We start from the raw sequence: 13828 nt of genomic DNA, 5'->3' as shown, positions 1-13828 counted from the left end.
TTCACCCTCCTTGGCATCCCCCAGCATACTAGTGGTTGGGGAGGGAGACACAGAGAACTTCTTTTAAAAGTTGAGTTCATGTCCTGCATCACTCTATGAGAGCACAATGTGAGGGATACTGTTCTCCTATCAACTCCACTGTCAGTCTTGTTGGGCACAATGGGACTCCCAAGGAAATAGATAAGGACTGGGCTCTACCAGGGGCTGGGTTTTGTTTTTGTTTTTTATTTTTTTTGGCTACCCTCAAAGGCTGGTCCAGGTTTCAGAATTCGCCTGTAATGGACCACAGGCACCTATTCCATGTGGGATAGAGTGGGATTCCAACCAGGGAAGGGAACCAGAGTGAGGTGCCCTCACCAGGAACCGCTGCCTCTAGCACTTACCTTGTTCCAACATGTGCTGGTTTTACAGCGCATAATAACACAAGTAGTGAGATATTGAAAAGACCTGTCTAGCCAGGTTTGCCAGCACACAATACACAGTATCAGGCTTGGGAACATTCCCATCTCTCATGGGTTAAAAAGAAAAAAGAAAAACACATGGAGCCCGACAACACGTTGCTTCATGGGGATCTGAATCCATGCATGCATATGCACAGTGCCGCTCTTTTTTTCTCCCAAAGCCACAGGACACTGTGCACCTGCATGCATGGATCCCCCAGTCACTGGAGATCCACGTGAAGCAAAGTGTATGGACAGTATTTAAAGGGGTATAAACATCACATGAAGAGCAGGCTGCCTCACATCCTCTAAGATACGTGGCTTTAATTCTATTCCAACTAAACCCACGAGCAGCCGATGCTGTGCCGGGGGGGTGTGTGTCCCCAAGGGACATCGGATCCCTTGAGCCTTAAAACAGTCCCGCCGAAGCCACTCCGGGTTGCCACACGGTCCCTCCTCCTCCTCCTCCCGGCCAAGCCTCGGGCTGCGTCCCATCGCTCGCTCGCTCGCCCACCGCCCCCAAAGGACCGAGCGCGAGCCCTCCTCTTCCCGGGCGCCCTTCTCCGAGCGCCGCTTTCCAAAGCCCGGCAGATGGAAGAGAGGAAGGCGCCTTCCAGGGAGCGGAGAGGCCGCCCCGAGGCACCCGGGGAGCCTTACCCAAAAGCGGGAGCCGCAGAAGGCGTCCATCCTGCGCGCCAGCAGCCGCCCGAAGAGGAGGAGTAGTGGCGGCGGCGGCGGCTTCGGCGGCGGGCCAGCCTCCGGACCAGCCCCTTCTCGTCCCCCGTCGTCGTCCCCCCCCCCCCCGGGCCGCGCCTGGCTCCCCTGGAGCGCTGCCTGCCCCCCCCTCCCCGCGTCCCTTCCGCCCCGCTAAGGCGGATGTTCACCTCACCCGGGATGGTGGGCGGGGAAGGGCTTGCCCAGGCAGCGGCGACGGCCACGGCGAAGGGCAGGGCAGGGCAGGGCAGGGCAGGGAGAAGGTGGGGCGGGAGCGCGCTGGCCTGGCCTGCTGCCGGAGGAGGACGGACGGACGGACGGACTGGCCCCGTAGGCCCGGCCAGGCGTCACCGGGTGCTCGGGGGTGTGAGGAGGGCCGCTCTGTCCTGGACGCCGGATGGGCAATAAACTTTTCTGGGCCGCCAGAGGGGGCAAGGGGCCCTGGTGCTGCTATCATCGTCGTCATTGTGCTGTCAACTCAATTCTGACTTAGGGGGACCCTTTTCAGGGTTTTCTAGATATACTCCACTCAGAAGTGGTTTCTCATCCCCTTCTTCTGGAAGCACTCTGGGACTATGCAGCTTGCCCAAGGCCTCACAGGCTGGCTTTCCTCCCGCCGGGGCACAATGGGGAATTGAACTCGCAGATCTCGGGCTTTGCAGCCTGATACCTACTGAGCTATAGTACCTGTTAATTCCATCTTGTTCAGATGGCGCAGCGCAGCTGGCTTGAAGTGGGCTCCCCCGTTGGCACAAAAGGAGAGGGCAAGAAGTGGCTAAAGCAAAACATCCTGCATCTATTTCCACAGGTCCCTTTGCCCTCTCCTGCAGGGGCACACCCTGAAATCCAGAGGGAGAGTATGAAGGAGGGCGATAGCATCATTTCCTTCACTCAACCTCCCTCCTTCCCCAGGAGACCTAGAGCAACTGGCTGGGCTGCCCCCTCAAGTGTGCAAAGGAGGGATTGTTGTTATTTAGTCGTTGTGTCCAACTGTTCATGACCCAGAGGGCCAGAGCATGCCAGGCCCTCCTGTCTTCCACTGTCTCCTGGAGTTGGGTCAAATTCATGTTGGTTGCTTCGATGACGTTGTCCATCCGTCTCGTCCTCTGCCATCCCCTTCTCCCCCTGCCTTCACACTTTCCCAACATCAGGGTCATTTCCAGGGAAAAGGAGGGATGGCAGTTGCCAACTCCTAGTCCTGCTCTTGTTTCAGCTACATCTCATCATTCCTGGGGTGGTATTTTGGTGGACTGAGGCCTGTGGTATGCCCCAGACAAGGGGGAGGGGGAATTGCTAGAGGGGAGTGAGGCCTAAGAGCCCCCCTCTCCAAGGACAAGATGACTGCTTGGTTAGAGTAGACCCATCTCATTCTCTCACTTTCACCCACCTCTGCACTTTCTGTGGGACATGGTCGGTTGTCCCTGTTATTTTACTTGTTCCAATAAATTGCACATTGCACCAACAGGAGATACTGAGTGTATCTGCAATGCTTAAATATTACAGTTTCACATATAGGACAATAAAACACAGCAAGACAAAATTGAAATTAAAAGGAGCTTGGCAAGAACATAATTGCTCTTGCTTGTTTTCATAAGAGTTGCACAATAACTTTCCACTGGGTGGATGTCGTAGCAACACTAGGGATACACTGTAGCCCAGCCTTTCTGATTATGCAAAACTATGGGGAACTGCCTGGGAAAGTTGTGGCATCTTCATTTGAACTTTAAAAGAAAAGCATCTAAAGTTTTGGCAAACCTTCCCGTCAGAGGTAATCAAGCCTTGCATAAGACCAAGGGAGCAAAAATCATGCATAAGTGGAGGGCAGATGCACTGGAGGAGAGGGTGGTACAGGAGGAGGTCACTTCCACAGCTAAGCTGAGTGGCCGGTGGATGGAGCCTGACCTGCATCTGAAGAAAGAAGCACCCTCGCGATGGTGATGATGGAAAGGGAAACATTAAACTGAATTAGCATCATGAAAGATTTTAATCTTGGAGACTTTATTGAAAATACATTGTTTATATTGCAAGTGCTGGTCGTCCGTTGTAGGCTTTGGTGGCACATGGACATTTCATAGCAACTCCTGCTTTGTGATGTTTTCTAAAGTTACCTTGCCTTCCTCATCCCATCCCCACCCCCTTTTGTCTAAATGTAAATGTTGTACACAAGGAGCTGAATTGTCAGGAGGATTGTGCTATGGTGAGCTGCTTTACTGACAGGACTCCACCATGGCCCTGCATATGTTATGACAGACAATTCTCAGAGGTTTTCATTTTGCAAATGTATTTATTAGGTTTATAACCCACCATTCTTCCAGAAAATGAAACCTATTGGCAGTGCCCGCCAATTTCTGAATCAAAATCCAATGTTAAGAAGCAAACAATACTAACCTTTAAATTGGTATGCTCTTCCCAGGAAGACTTTCAGTCATTGTCATCTGGGTCATCCATCATCTCTTTCTCTCCTACTCCTTGCCAGATGTTTGTCACCAGCTGTTTCAGTTTTGGATCCAGCAGGCTCCAGACAGTAATGTGGAGCTCCAGTCTCCAAGGATCTTCAACCAATATGATGGTCTCCCTTCTGCACTTCATTACCCATTTATGGTATCCTGAAGAATCAGGATGATGATGTGCATTTTCCCCCTCAATGCCTTAATAAGGTTTTCCATCCTACATTTTCTGTGTTTTAAAATTTATTGGTCTTTGTTCACTTGCGTTAGGTTTACAGTACTTCTCGGTTCAAGAACATTCTCGGTTCGAGAAGTTCTTAGAATCCTATACTTCTGTTGTTTTATAGGAGCCTGCGATAGTCCCATATGATTCCATGCTGTACAATAGAACTGAGAGTACATAGCACTGTACAAGGTACATTTTCAAAGCCAATTGTATGTTTTTGTAGATAGATAGATAGATAGATAGATAGATAGATAGATAGATAGATAGATAGATAGATAGATAGATAGATAGATAGATAGATAGATAGATAGATAGATAGATAGATAGATAGATAGACTGTCCATACCTAATGAGACATCCAAAATAGTGAACATCATCCAAAAATAATAAAACATGTTTGCATAGCATGTTTAAGACTAATATTATTATTGTAATGTATTGGCTTTTCATGGACACTGACAGTCTACTTCTTTATGTCTGCAGAGTGCAATCCTGGGGCTTCAGAGATCTATATAGTAAGTAAGGCTTAGTGCGGCATATAAACAGTGAGATAAGAGTAGATTTAAATGAAAGATGGTTAGCAATGACATTAATGTTAGCATAAACATCCTGGGACTAGATAGTGTGATAAAATCTGTTGTCAGTATGTTCTATTGATTAGAGAAGTAGACGATGACTTGGAAGATCTGGGTTCTTTCTCCATTTGGCCATGAGGCTCCGTGTGTGCCCTGGTGTGAGTAAACTCCTTTGTGGGGTTGTTCATGAGGAAAAAAAGTAGTAGAGTAATTTAAGTCATTTTGAACTGAGTGGTGGAAAGTCAGGATAGAACTATAGCTGTGAGAAACAGCTAAGCTATGAGACATTCACAAATTTGAACACAGTACACAGTATGTATTAATAGCCTATGGTCAGTTCTGTTGGGTTTCTGCTACATGAGATCACTTTATGAAACCTGCAGTGTTTTGTTTCGTTTTACCTTATAGTGCCAGACATTTGCATAAATTGCCATGGCTCTTGGCAGCATGTTTCATTTCTACAGCTGAGTCCGTGAACAGGCACGTGACCAAGATCCGGATCTTGTCAGTTAGTGGCCATTAGCCACAGCACAACCTGCAGACCTCACACAAACACCCAGAGTATTCTAGCCAGTAGTATGAAGTAACTTGAACAGGGAAAACACTGACCTGCCTTATGAAGAAACTCCAGCACCTTTTTGGATAACAGATCCTTATCATTCTACCTAATTTAAAGATGTACAAGTTAGTCACCTCACTAAACCAAAATGAAGGATGTTACGCAGTTTTCAGAATCCCAAAGCTTGTCCTGAACACAGTCACTGAAGAAACACTCTTCTTGCTTGGTTAGTTGTGGGAAGGTACAGAGAAGGGTGCTCCCTAATATATGTGGGAAAGAAATATTCCTTTGGGTATCTAGGTCCTCAGCCATACCTGCCTACCCGTCACCATAAAAGAAGCACATAAAATGGATTACTTTGTACGGTCATATTACATGACATTAGTGGTATATAGAGGATAGCCAGCAAAGAGGTACTAAGGCAAAGGAATAAACATGAAGACATCGTAACAAACATAAGATGCAGAAAGTTAAAATTCTTTGGCCACATTATAAGAAATGAAAAGTATAGATCATTAGAGCTAATTGTTTGAGGCAAAATAAATGGAAAAATAAGCATAAGAACAAACGTGGAGTTAAAGTGGCTCCCATCTCCTTCCTCAAAAAATGTAAAAATGTTAAAAACAAACTGAAAAGAAGAACAGTGGTTTTGGGAAATGGCAAGAAAGGAAAAGCTACTATTCGAATTGGTAACTAGATATATTTTATTTGTACGAGGGGATAATGCCAAATAGCTTCATATATCAACAAGTTAGTATCTAAGGCCCTGTCTGCCTGTCTGTTTAAGTTGTATACTGCTTCCATTGGTGCTGAGGCAGTATTCTGTGTGGTTTACAATAAATATAACACCAGACAAAATAAAAATAAAATCACTAGTGGTGTTTTTACCTCTTTAGAGGCAAGATTGTAAAAATAATGAAAAAAGTAAGAACAGCGGTGATAAAGAAAGGACCGCCTCCTTCCATATGAGCCTATCCGGCAGTTAAGATCTAGCCAGGGGGCCCTTTTGAAAGAGCCGTCCCTCAAGGAGGTAAGAGGGATGGCTTGTAGACAAAGGGCCTTTTGGGCAGCTGCCCCCGGACTATGGAATGCCCTCCCGAGGGAGATTCGTCTGGTGCCCACGCTGATCACATTTCGGCACCAGGTCAAAACCTTCCTGTTCCAGAAGGCTTTTAATTGAAATAACATCAACTGTGGGTCCTGATGGCATTTTTTAGATAGAGTATCTATTTTAATTGTATTTTAATCATTTTATCTTTTATTGTATTTTAATTGTATTTTAGTTGTTGTAAGCCGCCCAGAGACCTTTGGGTAGAGTGAGTGGCATATAAGTTAAATAAATAATAAATAAATAATAAGGAGAAGAACTTGTTGGCTGAAATAATTTAAGGATAGACTCAGATGAAACATAACAATGCTGTTTAGAGCTGCCAGAGCCAAACGCAGAATAGTTGTCAACCTGTGGTACAGGAGGAACAAGAAGGTGGTACATGTATGTGGACATGCATGTACAGCCTTCAAGCTTACATGTTGGGGTACAATTTCCTTTATTACATGATCCATAGATCATGGTTTTAAAAATGTGTAATGCTTAATGCGTAACTCTGATCCAGACCATTCATATTATAAAAGGATAAAACCAAGTTTCAGCTCAGAAGGAGGGCAAGCATGACAGTATAGTTAGATATCTACTTTGGGTGCTTCAAGTAAGTCACATGGATACAAGACTAAAAACAACAATATCTCTCTGCTGTGTTAAAATAGTTATATTTTATATAAAAACATTCAGGGCAGTTTGCAATACCACTATTTAAAAGTTTATAATCAGTTAAGAAAAAAATGCTGGACTTACCCTTCTCGGTATGAGTGTGTCAAAAACAGTTGCAGTAGCCAACAGGATTTTCTTGGCCGAAACTTAAGTCATGTAAGTGGCTTTTCTGAAAGTCCAGGTTTGGATTACTGTATACATTCAAAGAGTAAGTAGTGAAATAGGCAAGTAGGCTGTTCTGGAGAGAGACCCTTGTACCTGCTAGACCCTGCAGTTGCAAAAACACCCTCTTTTAACATTCCTACATTGTACGGGGAGCATTGACCCCCCTTCAAGTAGAGATGGGGAAACTTATTTTTTGGCCTACAAAAGCCTTTCCCATCTCTACCTGCAATTAAGGGTTCTTCTCTCTTTTCTGGAAGCAGTTGTATCTACTTTGCTGTTATCCAGCACATCACTGATAGTTGATTTAGAACAGCCACTGATAAAACTATTGTTATGTTCATTCTGCTTTACCATTCAGTCACTCAGGTTAGGTTTTCTTTCTTTGGAGAAGACAACTCAAGGCTTATGATGTTTTGCTTAGTCATTCTTGTTCTGTTTGGATTACACATACTTACACATTTACTTTTATGTTGGATCTCATTTACTTATATGTCAAATCCACAAATTCCACCAACATCCCTAGCTCCGGGGGCAATGCCCTGATGATAGTGTTGGCCTAGGGCTGAACGGGCCCAGGTGACCTAACCTGATCACCATAATGAAACACATGGACACAATTCTGGAAGGAAAGGACACAACTTTATTGGTTACAGCAGCAGGTTGCTGGCTCAGTATTGGAGATGGATCCAGTGCCCCTTGATCCCGCCCCACCTATCAGCGGACCACTGAGGGTCACCACACAGAGTGACAGACCATGGAGGCCGCACAGGTGTATGCCACTCCATGGCTCCCTGCCGCCTGGGGACAACAGCCGGCCTATGGCCCCTGAGCTAGGCCAAACCATGCCCTGTCCCCGTCTTCCATTAAGGGGATCCCTTAAAAACCCCGGGGCCACACTCAACAGCTGAAATTCACCGGCTACGAATGGGAGGTGGGAGGGAGGGAAGGCCAATGAGTCACAACTGGATGAGAAGCTGCCACGGCTCTTCTAATACACAAAGGGTGGACCAGAGTGACATTCCCCTCCCTCGGGCCATGCGCCAAGGAGGGGGATTTGAAAATTGTGGCTGCTCAATGGGAGGCTGCTGTGTCAGCCATGTTCTCCCATCGGCCCTCATGTCCCATCCAGTTGTGGCATTAGAGCCATTTCATCCTTTGTTGTCACCCGGGCTACCGGGCCAGCCACAACTGGGAGGTCTGATTAGTCGGGCCCCTTTTAATAATGTTTACCACAGGTTGTCCTTTTCTCCTACTCATGCACAAAGTTCTTTTTTTAAAAAAATATTATCATTTATCTATCAAATTACACAACATAAACCTACTACCACACACAAAAAATACAATTACGGTACATATCACATTAGTGCCACCATCACCCTCAGGGCTAGCATTAATAATGCTTTAAATTCCATTCAATCCATTTTCTCTCCAAAACTTGGTTGTTTCTTCCTTCAGTGTATACCCCTTCCCTCTGCTAAATACATATTCCAGGAATACACTCCTTATTTTCTTAAAATTGTTATTTTTTTATAAACCTCTTCTTATTTTCACACCACATGTCAATTTATCATTAATTGGTGTATCCCATAGTTCTCTATACCATTCCTCTAAACTGAGTTGGTTTTCATTTTTCCAGTTTCATGAAAAAATTAACCTTGCTGCCGTAATCATTATTACTATTAAATCCTTATTTTCTTTCAATAATTGATCCTTCTTCAGCAAATTCAATAAAGCCATTTATGGGGACATTTGAATATTTAATCCAGTTATTTCATTTATTTCTTTAAAAATTTGCTTCCATTCTTGCTTTCTTAATTCACATGACCACCACATATGTATATACTGTATGTTCCCCTCATCTTTATATATATATTTGTTTTTCAGATTTCTAACTCACTTTCAAAACTTACAATCCTTAAAAGATCCCGCTTTTCCCCTGAAGATGCTTATATTAACTTTACCCAGAGTCCATTCTGAAGGGTCTGAGTGTATTATAAGGAAGAGCATGGATGATTACTATGGGATGCCACAAGGAGGAAAGGAACTGTAGGTGATAACTCATTCCTTCTTTTCAAGCAGACATGGTATTTACCTTAGCCATATACCCCGCTTTAACTTCTTTTGGAATGGATTTCTGATCATACCTGTTGAGTAAATGTGTATGTCTTCAGTGCTTTATTTTGATGAATGCTTTCGGGACTTAGTACTGGGGCAATGAGCCCTTAATGTGTATTTGCTTCCTATCTCACCTTTAGAATGCTGTGTACTTTATGAAGCAAGCATTGTTAGGCCCTGCCACTCACTGCAACATCTGTCGCAAGAGAACTTTGGCAAACAAAAGTGCATTTCCCTATTTCCCATCCCTCTTGCTGGGCAAATTTCAGAGTGGAAGACTGCATAAAAGGACATTAGGAAAGAAAGCACACACAAAAACCCTATATTTTGTGTTTTCCACTCCTCTTCACTCCATTCCCAGTTTTCAGAACTAGATGGAACAGCAAACACCATTAGGGAACAACATATATCTTCAACAGGTCTGTAGGACAGCACCCAGCAGGCCATGGTTTGCCACAGTATTTGTTAAAAAACCAAAAACAAAACACAACCGATCGAGTCCTAGGGAAGCTTTCTACTAAATTAAAAATGTATGTTCCTGGAGAAGCTATCACAAATGGCAACTTTAGGACAGGCCAGTTCTCCACAATAAACATCTCCAGGATGTGCCCAGCCATTTATCTCTGTTATTTATGTTCCCTGAGGAAGAGCACATCTTACAATAAAAATATCTCATTAGTTCAGGCTGGGCTGTGAATATCTCAATAACCTTGAAAGCCCTAGGGATGTCGTGGCGCTGTGGGCTAAACCGCAGAAGCCTGTGCTGCAAGGTCAGAAGACCAAGCAGTCGTAAGATCGAATCCACGCGACGGAGTGAGCTCCCGTCGCTTGTCCCAGCTCCCGCCAACCTAGCGGTTTGAAAGCATGCAAATGCAAGTAGATAAATAGGGACCACTTCGGTGGGAAGGTAACAGCATTCCGTGTCTAAGTCGCACTGGCCATGTGACCATGGAAGATTGTCTTTGGACAAAACGCTGGCTCTATGGCTTGGAAACGGGGATGAGCACTGCCCCCTAGTGTCGAACACGACTGGACAAAAATTGTCAAGGGGAACCTTTACCTTTACCTTGAAAGCCCTATTAGGGTAGCTATAAATTGGTTCTAACCCAAATTATGTTTGAGAATAATTTCAGACACACTTTACCCCTTTTATTTCTCCCAATTGTCGCTAACAATGGCAACAACCACATTGCTTCCTCAACGCCACCACTCTCAGCAAAGCTAAGGGTGCTGAAGAAGTTTGGGGCACACACAACACTGGAGCCTCACTTTGATACTGATCACACATCTCTGGGCAGAATGTAAAAAAAAAAAATCATTTGGGCATCCTGGGAGTTGTAGTTCATAAACACAACTTTCTCAAGCTCTGTCACTGGGTTGATGATATGTTCAGAGACATCAAGCACCTACTCTCAGGTACATGCACTCAAGCCCTTACCTGGTAAAGGTGATTGAATCTTGGTAGTGTATTGAAACTCTTCACCACCACCATCCAGATCTGGCCTGCTGCTGCAGAGAGAACCCAGACGGTCAAAGCTAAAAAAAGACTAACTCTCCCAGCTTCAATGTATTCACAAAGGCTTTCATGGCCAGGATCTAATGGTTGTTGTGGGTTTTTTGGGCTCTTTGGCTGTGTTCTGAAGGTTGTTCTTCCTAACGTCCTTGGAGTCCCAAGCCACCTACACCAGAGCACAGAGTGTTGTCCTCTGAAGATGCCGGCCACAGAGACTGGAGAAACGTTAGGATGAACAAGCTTCCGAAAATGGCCAAAGAGCCCGAAAAATCCACAACAACCATCTCCCAGCTTCATTCAACCATGTCTCTGTTATACAAGGCAGGTCAGCATGCTCGCCCAGAATCAGATCCTGGATATCAGATCCTGCCTTACCTTTCACTGACCTGGCATTCCACAACAGCACTTTCAACCAAGATAGTCCTCCTCTGATGTCATTGACATCTCCTGACTCTGTATCTCCCCCTGCCCTCTGTGATTGTAATGGCTGCTCTCTGCTCCTGCACAATATCCCCTCACCTTTGAAAACACATCCCTCCTCAACAGACAAAAGACCTCAAAACAGCAAAGGCAGGCAGGGGACACACTAAGCAAATTGCTTCCTCCTTATCGCTCTCTCCCTCTCAAAAACAAACAACCCCTCCCATTAAAAAAACATTTCTTATCCACTTCACCATGAAACACATCAAGGGAAAAAAGTCAGGTGGAAAAAGGGGGGAAAAACCCACATTTGCTGCATAATCTAGCAAACTGGGAGGGCTTGGCCCTGCAGATCAGCAGAAGTCCAGGAATAATCCCCACCCATCATCTGCCTCCACAGAGCAAGACAAAGAACAGGCAAGGAGCTCCCTGTGACGGATGTGATCAGAGGTTATTTCAACTGCCTGCAGGTGTACACACTCGTTCACGCCCAGGACCACATTCAGGCCAGTGAGGCAAAGGTGAACTGGAGTGAGCTCAACTGAAATGGCCAGCAGGACAGCTAAGGAAAATAAGTATGATTATGAAGTTGAAGGAATTCATCTTCTTATTTCTGGTGTGGCTGGTTTTCATGGGAGCATTATTTTGGCAATGAGTCAGCCTGACTCTTCCTGCGATTCATCTTCCTGTCCATATTCTCTTCAGACCACATCTTCTAAATTATGTTGGTTTTAAAAATGCAATTTTTAATCTCACTCACAATAACACTTCATATTTATGTTTTGCTTTCCTGGAATCTACGAAGCATTTTATATCTGTCATTTTAAGGAGACTTGCTCTGCCAAGAGTATTGGCCGGCAGATGCCACACAGTGACTTTGTAGCTGGAGGAAGAGTTCAACTCAGGACTTCGGCAGAATTGTTCCCATTTTGTGACACCGGCTCATAACTATGGCCCTGGACTGCAGTATTTACTTGAGATTGTGCCTGCATACACAATTTGCAAAAAGAGATGGATTTGCATAATATTTTAAATAGTTTATTGACATTACATAGGAATGAAATAGAGGTCCATTCTTCATCAGGTGATCACTCAAGACGTCTGCTAATGTGAGATGCCCACTATTAGGGTTTCATTTCTTACCTATGTAACAAGATAAAGCATGAGCACAGACAGTTTCAAACATGGTTGTAGCTGGGGCAAGTTTCAAATTTGCTTCAGTAGTAAGTAACCCCAAAGAGAAACTTGAATCAGCCCTTCCCAAGCTGGTATCTTGCAGATGTTTGGCATTATCCCCAATGTGGCTGAGTTTATTTTAGTCTAATTTGTCTGGAGGTTTTGAATTCTCTCTGAAAGGCCAGCTCAGAGGAGGAGATCAATCTAACTCCATAATTCCCTAACTCACTAATTCTTCTTGGAAGGCCATAGCTTGGTCAAATGGAGAGAATAAACTGGCTTGTCGGTTCATGACAACACCTGGTGACTTAATGGGGTGTGCTGGAAATGTTGTGTACATACAGTTTTTTAGAAGACAAGATGGAATAAAGATAGCCTACAGTACAGGAACTTATTTTGAATATGGAAATCAACATTCTGTGAAATCTTTTGAGGAAACACTTATCTGCTGGTATAATGCAAAGCTTATGGCTTTACTGTTCTGGGGCTTGCAAAAATGTTTCCACAGTGTAAAAAAGTACCAGAAATCACTTATTGATGTGGCTTTTCCCTCCATTTCTATTACTTACAGCTTTATCGGAATATTCCATATTCCAGACAGGTACCCATATATGACTCATAAACTCAGGGTTAGTCAGTGATTCTACTAATGGGCCATTAGGAACAGGATATCATGCTTTGTTCTTTTATTTGATACACTTCAATCTATCACAAGATGCATGTTGTCATTCCATTGTTCCAGTTCATGTAAAAGCTTAATATTCATTGTTTTCCTAATTGCTTTTTTATACTTGCTTGATGTATTCTATTTTCCCCCCTTCTGTTCTTTTGACAACTGCACAAAAATAGAAAGTTGTCTGTTTAAGCTCCATTTAATACTTTGGCTGGAAAAGGACCTTAATTTAACACCCAACCTCAGCTGTTCTGGAGTTCCCTCAGCCAGCTGAAGGCATACAACAGGCACCTGTCACATCACATTACATCACCTCATATTCTAGTTACCTCATCTGTCCCTCAGTACCTGGCACGGCGTTTAAGGATCACCCAAAAAGAGGAAATGCACCAATAGAAAAAAGGAAAAGATAAATTTAGAAATATTTCCGATTGTCTAAGCAGATCTATTACATCCCACTACAGCGGAGTGGTGAAGTCTCTGTCACCTGGTGAGCCAGGTCCATTCTGCTCAGGCATCTGGTTTTCCTGGGCTACATCGTGACTCCTGCTCTTAGAATCTTAGAACGGCAAAGCTGGAAGGGACCTCATGGATCATCAAGTCCAGTCCATGTTAAGAAGGCAGAGTGAGGATTTGTTCTTTCTTAGGATTTAACCTGCGTTTGCATTGAGCAGTCCTTCAGTCTGAGGATGCCGCCACATAGAAAGTTGCCCTCCGATGGCCGGACAAGTAGAAGACTGTCTTCTGTAAAGTAGTATGGATGGCTACCCTGAGCTTCGGTCCTAACCCACTTCAGCCATGCGTTGTACGGACTGCAGCCCAGAGGATGCAAACGTTTTAAAACCAGTTCCTAAAGCACAGGACACCATGAGGACAAAGGGCTTTCTTCTGATAATAAACCTGCCTTCTTTGAGAAGGGACTGTCCCACCTAAAATCATATTTTCGATTTTAGCTCAGGCAGCCCAGTGTGCCTCCTTTGTCTTTCACCTTTGCTTCCTTTCACTTATAAACTGAGAATGCAGGTTGTGCCAGTTTA

The 13828-nt window shown here is 44.4% G+C and overlaps 1 protein-coding gene across 2 annotated transcripts in view; it reads right to left on the bottom strand.

Annotated features, from left to right (window-relative positions):
* ABCC3 (ATP binding cassette subfamily C member 3) overlaps window positions 1-1234 on the bottom strand; it is a 96935-nt gene extending 95701 nt beyond the window's left edge. Inside the window, exon 1 of one of the 2 annotated variants that reach the window (XM_020815083.3) lies at window positions 1098-1234. In XM_020815083.3, the coding sequence (XP_020670742.3) occupies window positions 1098-1127 (30 nt within the window). In that variant the 5' untranslated portion in view covers window positions 1128-1234. The remainder of the gene's footprint in view (window positions 1-1097) is intronic. The other variant, XM_078384224.1, reaches the window with a different exon arrangement.
* Window positions 1235-13828: the final 12594 nt, after the last annotated feature.

This window comes from Pogona vitticeps, chromosome 2, assembly GCF_051106095.1.
Source record: "Pogona vitticeps strain Pit_001003342236 chromosome 2, PviZW2.1, whole genome shotgun sequence".
NCBI lineage: Eukaryota > Metazoa > Chordata > Lepidosauria > Squamata > Agamidae > Pogona > Pogona vitticeps.
The sequence above is the reverse complement of the archived record's forward strand: the minus strand, read 5'-3'. Positions and strand labels throughout refer to the sequence as shown.